Source organism: Hyaena hyaena, unplaced genomic scaffold (genome assembly GCF_003009895.1).
Source record: "Hyaena hyaena isolate Hyena2069 unplaced genomic scaffold, ASM300989v1 scaffold_28, whole genome shotgun sequence".
NCBI lineage: Eukaryota > Metazoa > Chordata > Mammalia > Carnivora > Hyaenidae > Hyaena > Hyaena hyaena.
In genome coordinates, this window is record NW_024080660.1 from 1,078,645 (window position 1) to 1,103,506 (window position 24,862).

Below are 24,862 nucleotides of genomic sequence, written 5' to 3' on the forward strand. Positions count from 1 at the left end.
TAAGTATATTTTTTGTTTCGTTACAGTTTTCAAATTTTTACAATCTTTCCTTATGTTTTGTTTCTTAAAAATCTTTAAAAAAAAAATGTATATATATGTATATCTATATGGGGGCACCTGGGTGGCTCAGTTGGTTGGGCATCCTCCTCTTGGTTGCAGCTCAGGTCATGTTCTCACGGTACATGGGTTTGAGTCCCACATCAGGCTCTGAGCTGACAGTGCAGAGCCTGCTTGGGATTCTCTCTTAGACCCTACCCTGCTACTTACTCTCTCTCTCAAAATAAATAAACTACGTTTTTTTTTAATTTTTTTAAAATGTTTTTGTTTCTGAGAGAGAGAGAGACAGTGTGAGCAGGGGAGGGTCAGAGAGAGAGGGAGACACAGAATGTGAAGCAGGCTCCAGGCTCTGAGCACAGAGCCCGACGCGGGGCTCGAACCCACGAATCGTGAGATCATGACCTGAGCCGAAGTCGGGCGCTCAACTGACTGAGCCACCCAGGCACCCCATAAACAAACTTTAAAAGAAAAAGTCTTTTAAAAAATTTGACCAATCTTTCAAGGTGAATTTTTTTTTTTTTGAGAGAGAGTGCAAGTGAGCAAGGGCAGAGAGAGAAGTGGGGCTCACCTGGGGCTTGTGTTCACCCAGAGAGGGGGCTGGAGCTCACCTGATGTGGGACTCAAACTCACGAACTGTGAGATCATGACCTGACCTGAAGTCAGATGCTTAACAACTGAGCCACCCCGACACCCCAAGGCGAAACACTTAAAAACAACATACATAGTTTGAACAGTTATCATTGAAATAGCTCCTTTAAAAGCACTGGATAAAGTTCAAGCATATGACTCCTAATCTTAATCTTGATATTGGATTTAACATACTATGGTCATCTTAACACAAATATTGAATGATATCATCTCTTGATGGTGAAGATACTAAAATTTATCGTAGGTATTAGAAAAATAAGAAAAGTCTAGAAATGTTTTAACATTTTTCTAATTATCATCCATTTTCTTCATCTTTATGTTATCCTGTATTTTCCAAATTACCTATAGGAAAGAATATGTATTTTTTAATCAGAAACACGTGAATGTGGTCCTTATGGTTGTTTAACTATAGGACTAATAATGTATTTCTGATCATCTCTGGTCCTATATAGCTCCGCAGTGTGGAATACAGAAAAAAAAAGACAATACCCAATAGCATTGGTTTATAATTAAGATTTTAAAATGAGGGCTGCCTGGGTGGCTCAGTCAGTTAAGCATCTGACTTCAGCTCAGGTCATGATCTCCTGGTCCATGGGTTCAACCCCTATGTGGGGCTCTATGCTGACAGCTCAGACCCTGGAGCCTGCTTCAGATTCTGTGTCTCCCTCTCTCTCTTTCCCTCCCCCACTCATATTGTGTTTCTCTCTGTCTCAATAATAATAAACATTAAAAATTTTTTCAAAAAAATAAACATTAAAAGAAAATTTTTAAAAAAGCATTTTAAATTGAAATGGCAATCCTACTGGAATAAGAATGCTAGAATATTGAAATGATTACAATTGTTAGTTGTACTTTTGGTTATTTAATATTAGAAATTTATAACTTATTTTAAAGTTGATCTCAGGGTGATTACCCTTTTAATGTTCAGAAATTTGAATGTAAGTCATATTTTGTCTCTTAACCATGTAAAATGACTACTTTTTAATTGAATAGATAGAGTTTACTAATTTTAGAGACCCTTGCTATCCCTGTTCCTTGCAGAGAAAGGAACACAAAGGGGAGAAAATGCCTTAGTGTCAAACGGGCAGCACATCTGTACCTTCATTTCTATCCCATCATTTATATGATAGAACTGTATAGTTAATTTTTTGGTACTTGAGTTTTCTTTATCGAGCATGTATTTTAAATAAAATTTTAATACTATTTTTTTAAAGATTTTAAATGTGGGACTGCTCAGACTCACTACCCTGAGATCAAGAGTCACATGCCCTTCCAACTGAGCCAGCCAGGCGCCCCAATTTTAATGCAGTTTTAAAAAACTGAGGGGAAACTTTATTAGGGTCCAAAAAATCCTGTCTTTATTTCCTTTTTATGGTTGTTCTTTGTGAACTTCATAGGTGTAGAAAACATGTAATTAAGTTTAATTAATTTCTAGAATGTGTCCATATATGGTGGGGTTGGAATAAGGATGATAGATAGTTCATATTTTCAGTTATAAATGTGACCACAGTTGAAAATGAGAATACAGGTGCCTACAGCATTTCACGTTTTTCAATGAAATTCCTACTTAGGATGATCAAAAAGCAGAAAATGATATGGCAATGAAACGGGCAGCTTTGTTGGAGAAGCGACTACGGAGGGAGAAGGAGACTCAGCTTCGGAAGCAACAGCTGGAAGCGGAAATGGAGCATAAGAAAGAAGAGACGAGGTAACAGACAACTGATGCTTATTTCTGGTGCTTTTTAGAAGCTACTTTATGTTCATAAAGTATTGGTTGCTTATATAATTTTATCTTAAGTTTAAGGCAGTAAAGTTCTCCAGAAACCTTAATTTAAAATAACTTCATGGGTTTTTACATATCAACATATTTTTTAAAGCACTTACTAATGGTATGTTTATGCATATTTTAATGATCTAAATTATCTCAAGTATATTTTAACCAAACCATTTTTTCCATAGGTGCTGAAATATAACAATTCTCCTTTCTCACACCACATACTCTCCAATGTCTGGTTTCTTTAGTATGCAGAGTAAGAAATTTAACCATTTGGTTTCTTAGGCGTAAAACTGAGGAAGAGCGCCAGAAGAAGGAAGACGAGAGAGCGCGCAGGGAATTTATCAGACAAGAATACATGAGGCGAAAACAACTGAAGCTAATGGAAGACATGGATACAGTAATTAAACCCCGTCCTCAAATAGCAAAACAAAAAAAACAGCGTCCCAAATCTATCCACAGAGACCATATTGAATCTCCTAAAACACCAATAAAAGGTCCTCCAGGTAACACAGCTTACCATGAAGAGTCTGTTCATAAAAAAAAAACACCAGCCTGCTCTGTCGTACTAACTCAACTGTGCTTTGGTATGCTTAATTGGATGCACCATTTGAGATGATGCATGCTCTTCTTTGGAAAACCAAAATGAGCAAATGTAGTTTTTAATGACTTGATGTGTTATGTGTGCATGCATATATTCAATAGAACAAATGTGAATGCCGAAATATGCAATTAAGTACTAACCTAGTAGGGGACTCTGCCCTCAGATGTAATCTCTCTGAATTATTAGCTAGCCTTTCCATACTTGTACATTTAAGGATAAACACTGTGTGCATGGAAATATGGAGAAACAACACATTGGTATAATAAGGAATATATAAACAAAGTTCAGGAGTCCCTCCGTTAAGACAGAAATGGTCAAATGTCCAAATCTATAATTTTTGGAACTTAGAGAATGTATCTTTTCTTAAAATTCCACGCACATAATCATTTATTTTACAAAAAAAAAATATTTTATTAAAACTAAACACTGTGGAGAATTTTAGAGCATCCCCATAGTTATTCTAAAATTGACGGAAAATAACAGAACATTGTCTGTTTAGAGACCTCTTTTGTTAACATTTTTCTTATGATTACAGTATCAGTGTCATATTTCCACCTTCCTTTTGGAATAAATCCTAACAACAATTAGTTTTACTGTTATTTCTTAAAAGTAGGTTTATTGCTAATTTTATTTTTTTAATGTTTATTTCTTTATTTTGAGAGAGTGCGTGTGCACATGAGCGGGTTGTGGGGGTAGAGAGAGAATCCCAAGCAGGTTCCACAGTGTTAGGTCAGACCCCATCACAGGGCTCAGTCGCAAAAACCATGATGAGATCACAACCTGAGGTGAAATCAAGAGTCAGATGCTTAACCGACTGAGCCACCCAGGTGCCCCCTTTCATTGCTAATTTTAAATAAATTGTACATATATGCATGCAAGCATATTATGTGCTTAGATTAAAAGAAAAAAAGAAACTACAGAAGCTCAGTTTTCATGTGCTGGTGTTCTCTAATGAACAGACTCTTTTCTAGCTGCTCCTTTTAAATTTCTAATTTTGTCTTTATTCAGGATCACGAATTTATCGTGTTTTTTCAGTCTCTAGCCTTTCTTTGGCATCACTGAACACAGGTGATAACGAGAGTGTGCATTCAGGCAAGAGGACTCCAAGGTAAATCCAAAATGTGAACATTTTTCATAGGAATGAGTATGTTTCCCACAGTTACGTTGTATTTTATAATGAATGAATCATTAGCACCAATTTTTTGGTTTTGCTGACTGGGACTCTGTGTTTTCATTAAAAGAAATTTACATATAAACAAGTATCATTTTGGCTATTTATCTTTTAGAATTTTAGTTACTGACATTGATAAGGTACTTTTTATAAATGATAAAACATTAACAGTAATTGCTGATATGATTGTGATAAAATCAGTGTGCAGAAATAGTACATCTCTTATGTAAGTGCCAGCCTCTCTAGCCTATTTCCCATGCAGTATAGTTTTTTCCCCTTAGAATATTTCTGAAGTAGGTTGCCTAACTTAGGAAAGATCTCTTTTGTACCACTGTCTCTGCGGATGTAGATTAGAAACTAAACATCCTATCTTATTACATTGTACTATAAAAACCACATAAAAAGACAACGTTTGTAGTGACAGGCTTCAGCGTTGAGTTTTAATCTTTGTATTACCATCCTAATCCAGTAACTGCCGATTTTCATATGGAAAAGAGTCATCCTTTCAGTCAACAAGGACTTAAGGAGTGAGTGCCTGCTGCGTCCAGACACCTGGATGTATAGCTAGGAGTAAGACAGTTATGCCATCTTTTGATTTTTAAGCCTCCAGGTTGATTTTGGTTGGTACTTTCACATATACCCTTCTGGCCCCCACATGTTCTTCTTTTGTTTGAGACATAAAAAATATTTTATTTACCACTTAGATCTGAGTCTGTAGAAGGCTTCTTGTCTCCAAGTCGTTGTGGCAGTCGAAATGGGGAAAAGGACTGGGAAAATGCATCAACAACTTCTTCAGTGGCTTCTGGAACAGAATACACAGGTTAGTGTCTGTTCATTTTTAGGGAGACATTTTAATTTAACACAGTCATGAGAATAAATACAGGCTATACTGAAGTTTCATGGGCTCATCTCTTGGTCTAGACATGGGAAAGTATGATCAAGAACACTGAATGCAGATAGTCCCTTTCAGGGAGGTCAGTTTCAATAATACAGTTAGGGAGATAGTGACTTGTCCCAGATGAACTGAGATCAGTTTGTAACAAAATTAGCAATAACATTTACACCTCATCCCTCTACTTTCTTTAAAATGATGGCCATTTTTGTGTTGTGGCTTGGGTCTGAAGAGAGGCTCTAGCGGTAATCCATAGGTCCTAAGTACTGAGAAAAGGCTAGAATCCACAAAGGCCTCTCTAACATTGAGATTTCAGGTATCTAGAGCTGTTCATCTTTAAAACATATTAAGGGGGACACTTGGCTGACTCAGTCGGTAGAGCATGTGACCCTCATCTAGGGGCTGTGAGTTTGAGCAACCCCAAGTTGGGTGTAGAGCCTACTAAAAAAAAAGTATTAAGGAGCTCTAAAAGATAAGAAGTGCATTGAACCCAGGAGAGCATCTAGCCTCACATATCTCTGTTAGGTCCTCTTCCAGCCTTTGTTTGGGCAAGCATTACTGAAACAAAAGCAAACTGAAGAACAGAAGGTAGGTAAGATGCTTTTAAAGAAATGCAGCAGGAGAGAAAATGAGAAGAAACTGAGATCTGAAGTGGAAAGGCAGAGGACATGCAGGGGGGAGGGCAGTGGAGAGTGCCTCCAGTCTGCTGGTGATCCACTGGAAATGGAAGCCCCACGAAGGTCTAAGGAGGCTAGAACTTGCTCACTTTCCATGTGTACTTCACTCTGCCGCTTTCCCCCCTCCCTATTCTGTGGCTTTTAATGGCTTCCTCCTGTGGCCAGTTTGACAGCCTTTAATACCTGGAATTGGAGAGTGTTTTCTTGGTTTTCCCTCTGCTTCTATGTTAGGTTCATTTAACAGTCATGTTTCCCAGGGCTGTTCCAAACCCAGAGCCGCAGAACTGCAGTGATGTGCAGGACGAGCTCCTGCCGTAGGCCTCTGAACCGCTCCACTGTCAGGAATTACACAAGCTGTAAAACCATTGGCAGGTTGATATGAGCCATGATCGGAGTAACTTATATCCCAGAAATAGGGAAATGCCCATTTTTCTCCCAAAAAAACTGGTTTCTTAGCTCACTGCTGAGTGTAAGGCACAGACCTTGCTTCCAGGATGGAGTTGAATTAGTATAAGTAGGAGACTTCAAAGTAGGAAGTTCCCTTCATAGTAGGAATGTTCCAGGAAAATGGCAAAAAGTGCTTCTGTGCTTTCCAGACCAAGGAGTATCATTGGTTAAAGAAAGCAAATGCTTAAAAAACTAATATATGTGGAAGAAGAAAAAGATGAAGCTTTTTCTTATCTTTTGAAAAGGTATAATTGCTCATGGATCCATTCTGCTTTAAGTTCACCAATAACCTTATCAGCCTTGTGGAAGGTGAAGCAGACAGTGTGACCACTGGAGCAATAGCTAATTTCCAGCACTAGTCTCCCAGAGCAGCATTGGGAATAGCCTCAAGATATATCCCTGTGTGGATAAAACTGTTCTGATTGGACTCAGAGGAGAGGCCTTCAAACACAGAATTTGATTTTTTTTGTTACGGTGTTTCCTCAGTACAGGAACAATTATATCATTTAAACATAGTAGTATGTCTCACATAGGAATGGTATTTTTATTTTGCTTCTAAATTTGTACTACAGGACCAAAGCTCTACAAAGAACCCAGTGCAAAATCCAATAAACACATAATACAAAATGCTTTAGCTCATTGCTGTTTGGCTGGAAAAGTAAATGAAGGTCAGAAGAAAAAAATACTGGAGGTAAGCATGTTTGCATAAGAATTAGATTTGGCAACACTGTAAAATTGTAAGAGTCTTTCCTATCAGTCCAAGAGAAAATGCTCTTCATCCCCTCCTAGAATTTCAACAGCATATAAAAGATCTGTACTACATGTTAATTTTAGATTGAATTAGTTCACTTTCAAATAGAGTTCTAGAAAACTGAAGACTTAATTATTAAGATTGGGATAGATTTAGATGATGATGTAAAATCATAAATTCTTTTTTTTGCCCAGAGTCACTCATTCATGTTTCATAAATGTAGATAACATAATTTTCCTTTTTTAAAATGTGGCTATATTGCAAAGGAGATCATCAGTGCCTGGTTTGTTAATGGTTGTTTGACTAAGATCAACATTTAGCAGATATTTCTACACCAGAGGTACCCGGCTGGCTGCCGGTTAAGTGTCTGACTCTTGATTTCACCTCAGGTCATGAGCTCATGGTTCATGAGTTCAAGCCCCGCATCAGGCTCCGCACAGACAGTGCAGTACCTGCTTGGAATTCTTGCTCTCTCTCTCCCTCAAAATAAACAAATAAACATTAAAAAAAAAAGTTTCCCACATGATAATATTCACACAGATCCAACCGAACCTCAGAAGTAATGTGGTCACATACATTTTAAATTAAAATGTAGTTTGCTTTTATAATATATGTTTATTTTGGCTATTCAGAATTATAATTACATAAATTTTATACAGCAAAATGTTTGAGTTTTTATTGTTTTGTTTTTGTTTTTTCTTCTAAAGGAAATGGAGAAGTCAGATGCCAACAACTTTTTAATCTTGTTCCGGGATTCAGGCTGCCAGTTCAGGTCTTTGTATACTTATTGCCCAGAAACTGAAGAAATTAATAAACTGACTGGGATAGGCCCTAAGTCTATCACTAAGAAAATGATTGAGGGACTTTACAAATATAATTCTGACAGGAAACAGTTTAGCCACATACCTGCTAAAACTTTATCTGCCAGTGTTGATGCAATTACCATTCACAGTCATTTATGGCAGAGCAAGAGACCAGTAACACCCAAAAAACTTCTACCCACTAAAGCATAGGAGTTGGGAAGTACTTGCTTCAGAACATTTATGGTAAATTTGCACTTCATCTTTGCTGCCTGTAGAAAATCTTTCTAATTGCCAACAAGACTTTTATTAATTGAAACTGAACATTAAGCTCTGTTGTCACGAACAACTGGAATGTAAACCACAGTATTCTGGAGCGCGGAAGATTCTGACCTAGGTGGTAAGTCCAAGTGATGAAGGAGATGTTCTGATTTACAAATGGAGATTTGTGTCATCGGGTTACCTGCTTGATATTAGACATACTGAAGCACTGAATTCTCATAGACCCTGGTTGGACTTATGGTTGAAATATGGCTAAGATTACAAATTATGTGTTTTATTTGTTCCTCTTTTTTTAAAACTTTTAATGTACATGCTTGTCTTCAGATAGTTTATTTTGCTCTTTTTCTCTCCTGGGGGTTTATTTTAAGCCACCTTTGTGTTTTGTTTCACGTGGAGACCATGAGCGTAGGAAACGCGCCTTCAGAGGTAACTCGCACCTTTCTTCTGATGCTAAGAGAAACACTAGTGTTTAGTTTCACGGTAACCTTCATGTTTTAATGGTGTTAGAGCATTTACAAGAATTATTCTAAGTATTTACAATTCCGTATTTATTATTCACTCAAGTATTAACATTTCTCTATTAAATAAGAGGAGGTATTGTAAAGAGCTGCTAGTAGGTTCGCTTTAAACCACATGAGCTTAACCAAGAATATGTATAAGAAATTGCTGATTAAATCAGTGCTGTTTTTACACCACTTCTGGCCAACTCAGAATAATTTAGATTGTTCTTTTAACAAAAAAGGCTTTCTATCTCTTTTAAAGTCAGTCACTTTATAAGCTGGCAGAAGTAACGACACTTTGAGAGTAGTCTTTCAATCTGAAGATGTAGGACTTCCTGCCACAGTTCTCAAGAGGTCTTTACATTATATTTATAACTGATATAAAAATTATATTTAGAATTTTTAAACATGTACAAAGGGCTACATTTTAATTTTAAAATAGCTTCACATTATTTTACTTATATTGAGTTTTTCTTTTTTTTATCCGTTTCAAGTGGAACAGCTTAGATTAAAGTACACACTTGAAATCTTCATGATCATTCGTTCCTTTAACAATGTATATGAGAGGGTTAGTTGGGGAAAAACTTCATTCTCAGGAAAAGACTTGAATGATTATGTGACCCTGTTATGTTTCAGTGTTGTGATAACTGTGTAAACGTAGAGGGGAGAGACAGTATTGTATCATAAATGAGATGCGGGGTTTGTTTTCTTTTGTGGGAAGTAGAGACTAAAATATATACGTTTCTCTAATCGAGTTGTTTAGAGAAATAACTAATATCTCATATGATGTATTTACTTATTTTAAAAGAGAATTGGAATGAGATGTCCCTGAACTGTACTTTTCTATTATTATAAGGCCTTTAGGCATCAGTGCATCTGGTTTATCAACATTTTCTCAAACGCTGTCAATATTTTACTGTAATTTATGTTCTTATATTTATGTATATTTGTTAAAACTGTAAAGAAAATTTCAATTTTTTTCCAATACCTGTGCAAGATCTATGTGTAGCTCAAAACTATTTGTGACCTACTGTTTGCATGTAAGAGACCAGGATATGTAACTCTTATATTTTAAGTGTATACATATTGTGTATATAATATATGAATATTAAGAATGGGGAATTGCACATTTTACCTTTCAGACAACAGTTTCTATCACAGAAGGAAATGACTGTCAGATACATGTTTAGATTAAGACTAGTTTAAAAAAAAAAAAGTAAACCTAATCAAAAATGCAGTAAATAATAGTCAAAAGGAGAATAAGCACTTTACATTACTAAATTTGCTCTTTTCAATCAAATTTCCCTTATCAAATCCATCTCCTTTGTGGGATTACCTGGCCATTAAATTTTTAAAAATTGGATGCAAGACAATGGAGGGACTGTTTAAAACTAAGTAGAACCACCCTTTTCTTCAATTTATGTGTGTCCAACAATGAATGTCCATAATGTCTAAAGGTAGAATGTGAACATTGCCACAAAAGTTCATTGCTCTCAGTATATAATATTTTACTTTATTAATACAGAAGGAATATGGATATATTTCTTGAAGTCTGCAGATTTTTTTTATTATGGTGCAGCTTTTTAAAAAAAATTATGTTTTAAAAATTATACAGATGAAAATTATGCCATTTCATAAAGTCTGAAGATTTCCATCAACCTCATTGAAACACACTGGTGCTTTCATCATTGGAGGTCAAAGTATTATGACAATTATTCAGTTAAGTTTTGCCAAACACTTCTCATGGTTTCCAGTGCAGCCTGTCAGATTCTGCTGTTTGACACAGTTTGGAAAGCTTTTCATTCCTCTTGACTTTTCCATTTTGTTTCCGAATGACTGTTAGTTTTTATTTGGCTGTTTAAGGCCAAATTCAGCTTTTTAATTATGGTTTCATGAACACTGTTGGGCAATGTACAGTGTATGGTGTGCTTACCTGTCCACTTGAGAGCATTGCTTACAGGTTTTTTTAAGATGCTGTGCTGTAAAATACTGTCATATTTGCTATTTCCTGGTACAGTGTAGTTTTTCCCCTTTCATTTGAATAAAAAGCATGGCACCAAATGACTCCTTTTCTGTTTCCTGGATAAAGTGTGTTTTTCCCCCTAATATCTGAATGTGGGTGAACTCACCATATAGTTTTTATATCTCTTAACCTATGTTTACATGTAACAGTTTGAATACTCCTAAGAGGCATCTTTTGACAGTATCGGACATTGTTTGAATGCTGACTTAGGCAGTGTTAAAAAGTCTCTTAATTCTCTGTGCTTAGTTCACACCGTCTACATAGTGGTGTATAAATGCTGGTGTTCATTTTACATTAATTCTGACCAGGTTAAATCACTTTCTTTTGGTGAATCATTAAATTGTGCCAGAATTAACACTCTGTACCTTGGAAATTGAATGGCTAATGAACTCACTGTAGTCAAAACAGTTCTTGATTTACTCTAAGTTTCACTTTGATTTTGAGGATTCTATTCATTCCGACCAGAGCAATTAAGAAAAAAAAAAAAAGGTCTAATAACAAAACAACAAAATCTTCATACTTAATTATATACCTGAAGAAATATCTGTTGTTGCTAAATAGAAGCATGGCTCTCTACCTTTAGATCCTTTGACAGGGTACTCAAACCTCAGAACAGAGCTATATTTCCACGATACTTTCTAATACTGTAATTTTCGGAAACAAAAATATTTAACCATAAGACTCAGGCAGTATTAGAGAAGTATATACAAACCAAGGTGCCCTAGAACCCACCCATAATTTAAGAGTGTGTTCCATGATCTGGCTCCCTGATAGCTCTTAACTATCAGGTAGTTAGAGGAAAGGTAGGCAGGTAGGCAGAGGAAAATGTTCTGTAGTGAATAGGAACGTTTTTATTTTGTGACCTGTCCACACAGAGAACAAAGAATGACATCCAGTAAAAGAAACGTAGCTGTAATACTCTGACCTAGGAATCACGCACTGGAAAAACACATCTATAAAATGAATGTGAAGTTCCATCATCCCTCAGAAGTGCACAGATGCTTAAAATATAGATCTGTATCTCATTAAATGGCAGTTTTGCTTTTAAAAGCAGCCAGTGAAAACTGCCATATCATTTCAGGGAGCGGTATGCGCGCCTGGGGCCGTGCGCCCCGCGCTGCTCTTCCCGCGAGGCTCTCTAGCGTCTAGCTTCGGTCGTCCGCTCCTGGCATGTGTCATGTGCAAGCCTGCCGGCACCTCAACTTGCAAGTCCAGACGCTTGGACAGCGAGCATTAGTCTGTGCTTCTGCTTAACGTCACTGTGGTGTTTGCAACTAAACTTCCCTCTATCCACGGTGGCTTATATTTATGTCAGAAAAAGAAAAAAATGACTTCTTTCACTTTCCATTGAAGAAGATAAAAGCAAATGAGTTGACAAAAAAATGTTTTAAGACCCATGAAGGCTTTTTTTTTTTTTTACCTGTTAAGCAAAGCCACTATGGAACTTAAAACACTGATGTGTTTTATTCTGCTTAACTAACTCGGTCCGTTATTTTACGTGGCTGATCTGTTTCTTCCTTCAGTAGCCTCTGTTGGCATCAGAAGTATCACAGGGCTAAACGACACACGGGACGGCATGTGTCGTTTGCTGTGCCATGAGTTTACAATTACATTCAGCTGCAGTGATTCCTGAACCCACCCAGTTATTCAGACCGCGTGGTTTGCGTGTTTATATGAGAAAGGAAATGAGGCTCTCCAGCCTAAAGCAAATAGGATCTCTTCACTTTAATACTGCTTTAGGATTTTAAGTTTCTCTTTTTTATAATTTAAAAAAATTTTTTGCATTCTGTGAAGAGCCATTAACATCTCCATTTCAGAGATGAGGTTGATGAGGCTTAAAAGCTCAGTTAACTGGCCAGGGACGCAAAGCTAGGAGGTGGCAGCATCACAGCTGGAGTCTAAACTTGATTTCAGATCCCCTTCGCTGTGCCACACAGTGCATGTTTTCCACGGCTCTAATAAAAATACTTAAAAGTCTGGGGGTACCTGGGTGGCTCAGTTGGTTAAGTGTCTGACTTTGACTCAGGCCATGATCTACGGTCTGTGAGTTCAAGCCCGGTATCAGGCTCTGTTCCAACAGCTCAGAGCCTGGAGCCTACTTTGGATTCTGTGTCTCCCTCTGTCTCTGTCTGTCTCCCTCAAAAGTAATCATTGAAAAATTTTTAATAAAAAAATACTTAAAAGTATGACAGTTGCACTAGTAACAGATTTACTATTGATGGAAAACGGAGAATTTGCCTAATAACTGTAACCAGCATCAACACAACAATAGCTAATACCAGACTAGTGTGCACCTGTACTCTCAAACATTTAGACTTCCTAAGAATAGAAGGGAGAAATTACAGAGGTGGTGGAAAGAAATGAATTCTGCTAGCAGGTTGATCAGATTTATCCAGAAAATAGTAACTAGGTACAAGAGACTAACTAGGTCACAAAGACGGGGGCTCTTCCATCAAGGAGCCCACTGGCAGTGGATGCGGTTAGACCTTTACAAACATCTGATAAACTCTGTGCTCTAATAGACTGTGGACCCAAAGTAAAGGGCAGATAAACCCTTTTCTTGTTAACATTTAAGAGGTTCTTGTTTGTTAAGCAGGCTCACTCTTAACCAAAACTAACTTTAAAAAAGACTCTAAAACTACGTACACTATCAACCAATAAGATGCCACATCCTAGTGTTCTTCACACTTGAGTTTTGAATCACAGAGACATCAGTTCTGGCAATCGAGCCTTAAAGTTTACGATCATCAACATTTGACAAAGCTGGCTGATTGTAAACTGCATCTGCTTCACTTCCTTAGCCAGAGGCAGCGGTTATTGCACTGTTCTCACTCCTCTGCTGTCCCCTCCTACTAGACACAAAAAAGCTGGGTATGCAGTCTCGTCAGAGGCCTGACCTTGAACACCTGAGAGGACCATGGATCCATGGGTGCACAGGAGACAGTTCATACTTGGATTCTTTATTCTTACATTCAGTGCCTAGACACAATAGTTGTTCAAAAATTATTTGTCAAATGAATAAATTAAAGAAGCCTGCCTCATTCTGCCTGGGCCAACTTGAAAATCACACCCCAAATTTAGTTTGATTTCTGCTAGGCCACCACAAATTTCCTACTATAGATATTTCCACCCTAAAAATATAAATTCTGTGTTGACTTCCCTGGCCCGAGTCCCCGTGGTTCACACATACCATTTCAGGGGACCCAAGTGCAGCTTGAAAATTCAAACCACTGGTGGCTGTGACAGCGACGTTCTGAGTCCCCGTGGTTCACACATACCATTTCAGGGGACCCAAGTGCAGCTTGAAAATTCAAACCACTGGTGGCTGTGACAGCGACGTTCTGATTCCCTGCTTTCTCTCTTAGCTCCTCATACTCTGCCCCTGCCCGAACTATGGCTCAGTTCTCCTTCATGCCCTGCTCATCCCTGCTAGCCTCCGTCCAAGAAGGCCTTCAGTATCAACTCCGCCAACACCTCTGCACACGATCACCATCTTCCGGAAGCTCCCTGTGGCCCCACCCATGCATCTAACCTCCATCTCCGCCTTTCAGCTGGACGTTCCACTGTCCTCAACTTAACCTCACAAAACCAGTATCAACCTCCCAGTAAAACCAACTCCTTCCTGGCACAGATCTAGCCACCATGGCTGAAACCTTTCACCTCTTCTCTTACTCCCTCCTCTTTCCCACATGGAAGGCGCCTCATGCCTGGACAACCACCAAATCCCATCAGTCCTCACACTTCTAATCTGTTCTTTATCTTCACTGCCACCAGTTTCGTGTCCGGGCACCTAAACTCTGCAAGAGCATCCAAGTAGTCCTTCTGTAATTCCACTGTTGCCCACAAACACGTCCTGCCAACTGCTACTCCATTTTCCTAAAACACTGCTTTTACCTCGTCAGCCCCACCACTCAAAAACTCCCACAGGGCCTTATCATCACGGTATAAACCTCAGACTCCTGAGATCAGCATTTAAAGCCCTCACAGGCTTGCCCCAACTTGGCTTTTCAGCAACATCACAATATCTGATAGTCAAATACCCAATAGGCATACCAAAACTCAGGAAAAAACTGACATTTCAAGATAAGATATCAAAGTACTCATGAGAAATAATAGTGATTGGGATGAGAGAGGAAGGGGCTGGGGTGTTGTGATTTGTATCCTTTCAGCACTTGGGACCACTGAAGGTCTCACCCCTGTTTTTCATGTTGCTCCTTCCTGTACACAGACCTCTTCAGAGAGGCTGACCTGCTGTGACCTTGATATAAGGCAGGATATCACAGTCGGCCTCATGTCAAAGATATGTGTATATTATAGGTCATTTTCTCTAATAGTGTGTGAGCTGCTTGAAAGGAAGCACCGTGACATAATTTTCTTTGTGTCCATAATATTACCTGACAGAGTGCTTGGGGCGCCTGGGTGGCTCAGTCAGTGAAATGGCCAACTCTTGATTTTGGCTCAGGTCATGGTCTGGCAGTTCGTAGGTTGGAGCCCCACATCGGGCTCTGCGCTGACACTGGAGCCTGCTTGGGATTCTCTCTCTTTCAAAATAAATAAATTTTTAAAAATTAAAAAAAGGTGCTTGCCCCATGGTAGGAAGGGACGGTTGACAGTCAGTCTGAAGTGGAGGTGACCCTAGAAACTGGCTTTCCTGGTCAGTGGCAGAAATCACAGCACTGCTGGGGGGAGTCCTACTGGAGGCACAGGGAACACTGCCGAATTCCTCCTGCAAATAACTGGAAATGCACACTCACTTTCCCACGCCAGCTTTCTGTGAAATCACTGAAAAGTTACTGAGGAGTCCTAGTTTAGAAGCTTCTGTGGGCAGAATCATTACAAAGAGAAAATGTTACTTCCTTTCCAAACAAATTCTGGGTCCATTTTTATATTGAGGGACTTCCCTGCTGCTTGTCTTTGAAGTCTCTGATGGGTTTGTTTTCTGCCTTGAAAAGAACCTTTGAGCTGTGGAGACCTGCAGGGGAGGGCCGATGGGAGCCTTGCATTCCTTGAAAGCCACACTCTTCCCCTCACCCTCCGCTTCCATCCTAACTCCTCCCCCAGACCTCCTAAGGGCCCACAATGAAGTCTGGAGGAGATCAGGCCAGAGACCATTACACAGCTGTGGGCCACGAGGCTTTCACACTGAGTCACCCCTCAGCAGCATGAGCTGAAGCCCAAACACTCATGTCTAACTCAGACGCTGTCCTTTCCCGGCCACCCCATATTTAGTACCTTGAAAGTTTCGGAAATAAACATCTGAAACATTCTGCGTGGCCTCTGGCATCCAGGGTGGGGGCCCTTCCCTGGTGTGCACCCGCCTTCCCTCAGGGGTGAGGCTGCAGGGCAGGGGCAAGAACTGTCCTTGCCCTCTCTCACCTACTACCCAGCCACACACGCACATACACACACGCTCTCCTCTGGGGCTCGGGGATGCGGTCTGTGGGAAACCTCATCTTGGCAACCAGTCAGGAATAGTGAATCAAATAGAGGACTCCCCACTCCCAGTTCAGTAACTCATCAAGAGAGGGTGTGGACGCACAGGAGACATGGCTTTCAAGGTTCTCCTCCCACTCAGGACTCCAGCGCCGTTAAGCTCCCTGTCAGCCGCAACTGAACTGGGGTAATGCTACCTGCCCGTGCTCTGGGCCTGTCGGCAGTTTGTCTGCAGCACTCTGTCACTCTGTGAAATTCATCATCGGTGACACCAGGTCCAGGGAACTCTGGTTGTCTGAGACTTGAAGCCACCCTCCCCCCAAGGGGATTATCTCCTTCTGGATTCCTAGCGCAACTCCAAAACTATTTGCTGATCACTCACTGTGTGCAAAGAAAGTACCATGTCCTGGAGGGGAGAAGCGGCGCGAGGAGTGGGTCTGCCATCAAGACAGGTGGAAACAAGGGGAGCCTTAAGTGATGCAGTGCAGGCTGGAGCGTGGTGCCCTGGGGGGGGGGGGGAGACTACCAAATGCCTGCTCAGACCCTGCTCAGATGGGGCCAACATGATCTTCATGACACCCAATCAGGTACATATAATCACAGCCATTTGAAGATGTAGAAACTGGAGCCCAGGATCGCACCACTGTCAAGTTATAAAGTGATACAGAAGCCAGACTCGCGCTACTAGTAATCTGGCCTGTTGTTTGTTCCCTGACCACAAGCAGACACGATGATATATAAGATATGTATTTAATAAATTCGACATCACAACACAGAGAGCAAGGCTTTAAAAAATATTAATTGAATAGTGTTGGGAAAATTGGACAAAAATCTTTTAAAAAATTAAACTTCAGGTAGATTAAAAAGCGCTAGAAAATTATTTTTAAAAAAAATTTTTAATGTTATACTTATTTCTGAGAGAGAGAGAGAGAGAGAGAGAGAGAGGCAGCATGAGCAGAGGAGGGTTAAAGAGAGAGGGAGATACAGAATGTGAAGCAGGCTCCAGGCTCTGAGCTAGCTGCCAGCACAGAGCCCAATGCGGGGCTCGAACCCACAAATGGTGAGATCATGACCTAAGCCGAAGTCGGACACTTAACTGACTGAGCCACCCAGGCACCCCTAGAAAATTATTTTTAACAAGAATACAACTGAATGTTTTAGATCAAAGAAAAAGTAACATATTGAACTCTGAAGTTGCTAAGAGCTACAAGTTTGACTATATGGAAATGTAAAACTAAAAAAAATGAAAAAGAGCTAAGAAAAAAGTCTGGGAACATATTGGAATTAAATGGGACAATGCTTAACTCTAAGTAGTTCATATAAATAAAAAATATGTAAGATAATAGATAAATGTATAAAGGACATGATTAGACAGTTCACATAAGAGGAATTAAGTAGAGAAAGACTTTCAATCTTATTTACATTCAAATAAATGTAAAATAAAATGAGGAACCACTTTTACCTCAATACCTATTAAAGTGGAAAAAGTGTATTTTACTAATGAATAAATATTTCTGACAGCGCTGTGCTGAAGCCGGTACCCTCATACAATGCCATACTATTAGTCATCACTATAAGCATCTATCAAACCATTTTTCACAGCCTTTGACCTTATACTATGAAAACAATGTGAAAGAAAAAGTTCCTAAGGGCAACTATTTGTTACAAATCTCTGTAACAGTAAAAACAACACTAGAAAAATCCAAAATGTTCAAAATCCAAGTATATGAAGCAGACTAGAAAAATGTGGATTTATATGGCATTAATTGAAAAAAAAAAGCATACTATAAAAGTATGTACATTCTAATTACAAATGACTCCGAAAGAGCTGTGTTAAAAAAAAAAAAAATGTGGAGAAGATCTGAAATGGAATGGAAAAAAAATAAAATCCAAGAATATGGGATTACAAATAAATTATCTCCTTCTCTGATCGGAAAGAAATTCACCAAAATGCAGCACCAGGACAGAGTGGGTTTGGCTCATTTTATATTCCGCAATCTAGTTACACTTTTATCATGAAAAAGGCAAATGCAACGTTCAAAATGTTTCCTAAAGGTTAAAACTCTGTGTATAGAAAAATTAAAATTGAGGGGAAAAGCTGTAAGAGCTTACATATATAGCTCATAAAGGGGCAGAAATAAAAGAAACCTACCCTTGAAAGTAACCTAGTTCAAAGCGTTGGGTATTAGGTACGTTGTTCTCAGGCTGGTACCCATCATGGTGATGGACAGAGACAAGCTCTGTGGGCAGAACAAAGTCGGTCCAGAGAGAGGAAGGCCCGTAAGGGACGGAGGCCAGAAAAGGCTCCCAAGGGCGAGACAGAAAGAGGGAAAGACCACTGCTGCTTTGCTTTATTGACACCTGTCAGAGACTGGCCAAGATTCTTAGCTGAGCAGGATGAATATTCTATTCACTGACTTGTTTCTAATCCTGTGGGGAGTCCCCCAGAGGAGAAAGGACAGCAATATTGTGGAGTTGACCTGGTCACTGAAAGCTGGATAGACATCTACCCAGCCTTCGATGCCTCCTCCCATCCAGAAGGGTCCACAAAGGCCCTCAGGACTTGGCCATAGCCCAGAGAATCCACCACATGCTCTGGGCCACAGACTTCCCCTGGCGATGAGACCACAGGCCCAGGAAGCAAGAATTGCTGTGTTTTTAATAAACAACCTACTTCTCCTTCCCCCTCAACCCCCTGCCTATGCTTCCCTCTCAGTCCCCTGCCCCATTCTTCTTTGTCACCTGGCGGTTTCCTGGTGCACTCATCTCTAGCTTTCACGATCACTCATGCTCTCTCTGCCCTAGACTGACGGTGCCCAAGGGGAGGTGAAGTCCAACAGCGCTGGGCCTGTCCCTGATAGTCTCCGGGCTCAGGCAAGTGAGCACTGCCCTTGCCAGCCTTCCAGGGAAGGAGGCTGCAGCCCCCTAGGCCATCCAGCCTAGGTGTCACTCACCAGCAACCACGTGACCAGACATTAGAAAAACTGCTCTGAATCACCAGCCGCCCACAGCTTTGCACCCTCTCTGGGTGGTCTTCAGAGGAAACTCCAGCCTGAGGTTTGGAGGCCCATGGAGTGACGGGACAGAAACCAGTGACTGATTCCCTGGCCTCTTCTCTTCTGCAGTGTGCCTTTCCCCCCCTTCTAATTGGCTGGGGAGAAGCAGTCTTGACAAGAATAGCCTGGACACAGACATGCCTGACTCTCCTTAAGCTTTCCCTCCCTGGGCATCCCCATGGACCACAGGACCTCGAGCTAGGGTGACCGTATGTCCGTGTGCCCAGAACAATCCTGGTTTGTGGCCTGAGTTATTTATCATAGATCCTCTTTCACTCTCAGAAGTGCCCTGGTTTAGATCATACATTATTTCATCGCCCGGCCTCAAATGAACAAGAAACAGAATACATACACACACAAGCCTCTCTGTGTTCCCAGGCCCAATGAATGGCATTCATACAGTTTCCAAACACAGCCACCCCAGGCCCATATTTTGACTCCTCTCTGCTGAGACCCAGGATGTTACAAAGGTCTCTTGAATAGATCCTCGCTTTTCTATCCCCGCTGCCAGTAACCTATTTCAGATGCTCACTATTCCCACGCAAATAATTATAACAGTCCACTCTGGGGTCCCCTTGGCCTGAGCCTCTACCCTGTCCAATCCATAGTTCTGCCAGTGACCCTTTCAAAACAGACAGATGCCATGCCCTACTCAAGAAGGCCCAGAGGCTCTCCACTACCCACAGAATGAAATCAAGATCGCCCTGTGATGTGCTCCCTGCTTCCTCTCCTGCCGCCCTCCTCACACCCTGGGCTCTGGTCACCCCGGGCCCATGCACCCTTCAGCTCTTTCCTGGACCTAAATTCAAGGGCCATCTCCTGGGAGGCCTCTTCTGATGTTCCCTTCCCATCAGAAGTAACTGTTCTCTAACCTCGAAGAGAACTTTGCTTTTCACATTTATCAGTTTGACCTCTGGCATGTTGGCCACTGCCCATACTGCGTATGTATCCATCTCCCCTGCCTAAACAATGAACTTCTAAGGTCCAGGTGGCGTCTCTCTCTCAATGCCTGAAACAGTGTCTGCCACATGAAGGAGCTCACTGTTAAGTGAACTGAATCAAATAAAATTGATAATCCACCTCAAATTTTTTACACCAGGGTGCCAAAGAGGTCAGTCATTCATTCCTGGTGACAGTGTGGTGGGGTCTGGAGGGCACACAATCTGAAACACGGGTTCCAGCAGAGCATCTTGTGGGAGGGACGTCTGCTGAGAAGAATTCGGACACAGAACAAAAGCAAAGATAAACAAGCAGGACCACGCCACAATAAAGAGCCTTTGCGCAGCAAAGGAAGCCATCAACAAAATGAAAAAGCAACCTACCAAATGGGAGAAGATATTTGCAAATGATATATCTGATATGGAGTTAACACCCAATATACATAAAGAACTTAATGCAGCTCAACACCCAAAAGCAAAAATAATCCAATTTTATTTTTTTAGGATTATCATCCCATTTTATTTTTATTATTTTTTTAAATAGTTTATTGTCAAGTTGGTTTCCATATAACACCCAGTGCTCATCCCAAGTGCCCTCCTCCATGCCCATCACCCCCCTTCCCCTCCCCCGCCCCTTAGCCCTCAGTCTGTTCTAGGCATTCAAGAGTCTCTCATGGTTTGCTTTCCTCCCTCTCCCCAACTATTTTTCCACTTCTCCTCCCCCATGCTCCTCCGTTAAGTTCCTTCTAATAATCCAATTTTAAAAACGGGCAGAGGATCTGAGCAAACACTTTTCTAAAGAAGACATACAGATGGCTAACACACATGAAAAGATACTCAATATCACTAATCATCAAGGAACTGCAAATCAAAAACACAATGAGAGATCACCTCACACCAGTCAGAACGGCTAATACCAAAAAGACAAGAAATGACAAGTGTTGGCGAGGATGTGGAGGAAAGGGAGCCTCTGCACTGCTGGTGGGAATGCAAACCGGTGCAGCCACTGTGGAAACAGTACGGTGGGTCCTCAATAAAAACAAATATCACACATTTGGGTATCTACCCAGAAAAAATGAAAACACTAATTCAAAAAGATACTTACACTCCTATGTTCATTACAGCATTATTTACAATAGTCCAGATATGGAAGCAAGTTGTCTCTATTGATAGACAAATCAACAAATGTACACACACACACACACACGAATTTATATATATACTCTCATTGTATGTAATGAAATATTAATCAGCCATAAAAAAGACTAAGATCCTGCCAAGTGAAATATTCAGAGAAAAGCAAATGCCATTTGATTTCACTTACATATGGGATCTAAAAAAAAAAAAAAAAAAGAATAAACAACAGAAATAGACTCACAAATACAGAGAACCCATGGTCGCAGAAGAGGAGGAAGGTTGGAGGGTGGCATATTAGGTAGTAAGAAGTACAAACTTCCAGTAATAAAACAAGTCACAGGCATGAAAACTACAGCACAGGGAATGTAGTCAGTAATACAGTAACAATGATAACTACACTTGTGGTGAGCACTATGTAATTGCCAAATCACTCTGTTGTACACTGGAAACTAATACTGTATGTCAACTATACTTCACTAATAGAATTTTTTTTTAAAAAAGATAAAAAAAGGATCCGGACCTAACTGGAGTTGCCGCAAACCCCTGATGTAGGAAGCGTACACCATGATAAAAGGCTTCTGCACAACCAAGGAAATCATCAACAAAACAAAACGGGGAGAAGAAAGGGCACCTTCTGGAGAAAGGGTGAACCTTCTCACCCATCCTCTCCTCTGGGGCCACCATTCCTTTCAAAGTCAGGCATCATTCCTACCCTTTCAGGAATCTTCCCCTGACTCCCTCAGTACTTAAGGGATTTCATCTTCCTCTAAACTCCTGACTCCTAACTGAAGACAACTAATCTGTTGCTAAATTGGGTACCATTGGAGTCATTCTTTGTACTGAGCTTACTTCTGTGTCTGCCTTAATAGGTAGGTTTTGCCAGATGAGGGCAGATGGAGAAGGGCTGGGACTGCAATCCCAGGCTCTGCTCCAATCGAGCTGGTTAGCTCTCCCTCTCTAGCGTAAAACCTTCCCACGTGGCTCCAAGAAGACTTGATTTGGTCAGAAAAGCCGCTGTTTGAGTTAAGACAATTAGCTTGGCTCCCCAGGAGTTGCACAACGGCTGAAGCTCTCTGACGGCCAATGCCTGGTTAGGAGGTAGGCCCGAAGCCACAGGCTCCCCAGTTCACCCCGACCCCACTGGCCACTAGATAGCAGAACCCCTCTTTCCGGGAGGACAGGTGGACCCGCAGCAGGCTGAGGCCCCAGCCTTACAAAACCCTCAGCTGGACTTCTATGCCCTTGACCCTAATAAAACTAGAGAAAACAGCTGCACGGAGCAGGGGAAGGAGCGAAATAGGGGTGAGAAGGGATGAAGGCTGCTGGGCACCCACTAGACATCAGCCCCGAGGCCTTTTCCTCGGAGGATCCAGCCAGGACGCCCCTTCTACCAGGTCCCTGTCTTTCCCCTGGGACCAGCCCCAAACCGTAGGCCTCTACCCCCAGGAGCCTGCCCCTCCCACCCCACCCCCTCCTCCCCCACCTTCCTGCCCACGCATTTGCCTGGGTCTAGGGTGGCAGGAAGGGAGGTGCTGGTACCGGCAGCGAAGAGCCACCCCCCACCTCTCACGGGGAGCTCCCGCAGCCCGCACCCAGGCTGCGTCCGGCACAGGCCCGGCGGCCGCGGCCATGCACCCCACCAAGCCCAGGAGCCCCAGCCCCGGCACGACGGCCTGGGACTACTCGGGCTCCGGCGACCTGGAGGAGCTGGAGCCGTGCCCGGCCCCGGACCTGCCCTACGGCTACGCCTACATCCCCGCGCTCTACCTGGCGGCCTTCGTGGTGGGCCTGCTGGGCAACGCCTTCGTGGTGTGGCTGCTGGCCCGGCGGCGCGGCCCGCGGCGCCTCGTGGACACCTTCGTGCTGCACCTGGCCGCCGCCGACCTGGGCTTCGTGCTCACGCTGCCGCTGTGGGCGGCGGCGGCGGCGGGCGGCGGCCGCTGGCTCTTCGGCGACGGCCTCTGCAAGCTCAGCGGCTTCGCGCTGGCCAGCACGCGCTGCGCAGGCGCGCTGCTGCTGGCGGGCCTCAGCGTGGACCGCTACCTGGCCGTGGTGAAGCTGCTGGACGCGCGGCCGCTGCGCACGCCGCGCTGCGCGCTGGCCGTCTGCTGCGGCGTCTGGGCCGTGGCGCTCCTGGCCGGCCTGCCCTCCCTGGCCTACCGGCGGCTGCAGCCGCTCCCCGCCGGCGGGGGCAGCCAGTGCGGGGAGGAGCCCTCCGACGCCTTCCAGGGCCTGAGCCTGCTGCTGCTGCTGCTCACCTGCGTGCTGCCCCTGGGCGTCACCCTGGTCTGCTACTGCCGCATCTCCTGCCGCCTGCGCAGGCCGCCGCACCTGGGCCGGGCGCGGAGGAACTCGCTGCGCATCATCTTCGCCGTCGAGGGCGCGTTCGTGGGCTCCTGGCTGCCCTTCGGCGCCCTGCGGGCGCTCTTCCACCTGGCGCGCCTGGGGGCGCTGCCGCTGCCCTGCGGCCTGCTGCTGGCGCTGCGCTGGGGCCTCAGCATCGCCACCTGCCTGGCCTTCGTCAACAGCTGCGCCAACCCGCTCATCTACCTGCTGCTGGACCGGTCGTTCCGCGCCCGGGCGTGGCGCGGGGTCTGCGTGCGCGCCCACCGCCCGGCGCGCAGGGGCAGCTCGGCGTCCTCGCTCTCTAGGGACGACAGCTCGGTGTTCCGGAGCCCCGGCGGCGGCTGGGAGCGAGCCCGGACGGCCAAAGGTGGCTCGGCGGTGCTGTAGCTGCCCCCGCTTGGTGGAGGTGGCGGCCCGGGAGCCCGCGGGGGAGGGAGGCCCGCTGCGGGGGGAGGGGGGCTCGGGATTCCCCAGACACGCCGTCTCCGCCCGCTGCGGGGCGCCCGGACCCGCGCTGCCTGGACCCCCAGGCTCCCCAGGCTCCCCTTCCTTAGCCCTCTCAGAACCTCAGCGCCTTTTGAATTCTCTCCCACCCCTGCCGCCAAACCAGTCTGCTGAGACCAGCTGTTCTCTCAGCCCAGGGGGCTGAGGGGCTGATTTTTTCCAGTCCCATAAAGGCCCTATGAGACGGTGCGGACAGCAGTCGACACCCACATGCTCGCCAAGCAGACGAAGTGGGTGGTTCCGTCTCTGCCCCATCGGGAAGAACACTGGCCAGAATACCAAACCCAGACCCCCACCCCCACCCCCAAGAGCTACTGTTGTCTCCGGCTATGCTTTCTCTGAAGGCCTACTATAGTTACTACTTTCTGAGAAATACCTTCTCGAAGTCAGACTGGCCCTCTCATTCTCCAAGATTTCAATAGAATATGGGAATCGACAGCCCTTTCGTACTTAGTCATCTTCGTAGCTGTCTTTGCTGTATCATTAGTCACTGTCAGTTCAGACTTTCATTTTCAACGCTCACCAAAGCCATGGGAACCAGCCGGTGAGCTGCCCAGTTTATCCCTCTGACAATTTCCCCCACAAGTGCTTGGCCTGCCCTGGTTCTGTATCTTCTCCCCATTCCCATGAAGCTGACGGACTCACCCTGGAAAGTATCTCGGCCCTTTGCTCTGGACAGAAGATTCTCAAATCTTTCGCCAGATTGCCTATCACTTGGCCAAGGACACCGGAATCTTTTGCGTCCTCACCTTTCTCAATAAATACTGTTTCTAGCCTGAATTTGACAACTGTGTCTTGTTTTTACTTGAGCAATGGGGGTGA

General features: G+C 43.1%; 2 protein-coding genes and 1 long non-coding RNA gene across 6 annotated transcripts in view; 2 read left to right on the top strand and 1 right to left on the bottom strand.

Annotated features, from left to right (window-relative positions):
* CAMSAP2 (calmodulin regulated spectrin associated protein family member 2) overlaps positions 1-10,667 on the top strand; it is a 116,529-nt gene extending 105,862 nt beyond the window's left edge. For 2 of the 4 annotated variants that reach the window (XM_039227508.1, XM_039227510.1), the window contains 6 exons: positions 2,277-2,413; positions 2,765-2,985; positions 4,119-4,191; positions 4,959-5,074; positions 6,843-6,961; positions 7,729-10,667. In XM_039227508.1, coding sequence (XP_039083439.1) covers positions 2,277-2,413; positions 2,765-2,985; positions 4,119-4,191; positions 4,959-5,074; positions 6,843-6,961; positions 7,729-8,034 — 972 coding nt within the window. In that variant the 3' untranslated portion in view covers positions 8,035-10,667. Of the gene's footprint in view, positions 1-2,276; positions 2,414-2,764; positions 2,986-4,091; positions 4,192-4,958; positions 5,075-6,842; positions 6,962-7,728 lie in introns of all 4 variants that reach the window. The other 2 variants (XM_039227511.1, XM_039227509.1) reach the window with 2 other exon arrangements.
* LOC120228883 overlaps positions 1-19,312 on the bottom strand; it is a 35,457-nt gene extending 16,145 nt beyond the window's left edge. The window contains exons 1-2 of the long non-coding RNA XR_005527618.1: positions 19,014-19,312; positions 4,952-5,056 (exon numbers count right to left, since the gene is read on the bottom strand). This is a non-coding gene — a long non-coding RNA (uncharacterized LOC120228883). The remainder of the gene's footprint in view (positions 1-4,951; positions 5,057-19,013) is intronic.
* Positions 19,313-22,819: 3,507 nt separating this feature from the next.
* On the top strand, positions 22,820-23,923 carry GPR25 (G protein-coupled receptor 25). Its single transcript, XM_039227546.1, has one exon. The coding sequence runs from the start codon at positions 22,820-22,822 to the stop codon at positions 23,921-23,923; it is 1,104 nt and encodes a 367-aa protein (XP_039083477.1).
* Positions 23,924-24,862: the final 939 nt, after the last annotated feature.

Excerpts from the sequence above, each read along its gene's own strand:
- GPR25 (XM_039227546.1), top strand. The coding sequence starts at position 22,820 with ATGCACCCCACCAAGCCCAGGAGCCCCAGCCCCGGCACGACGGCCTGG.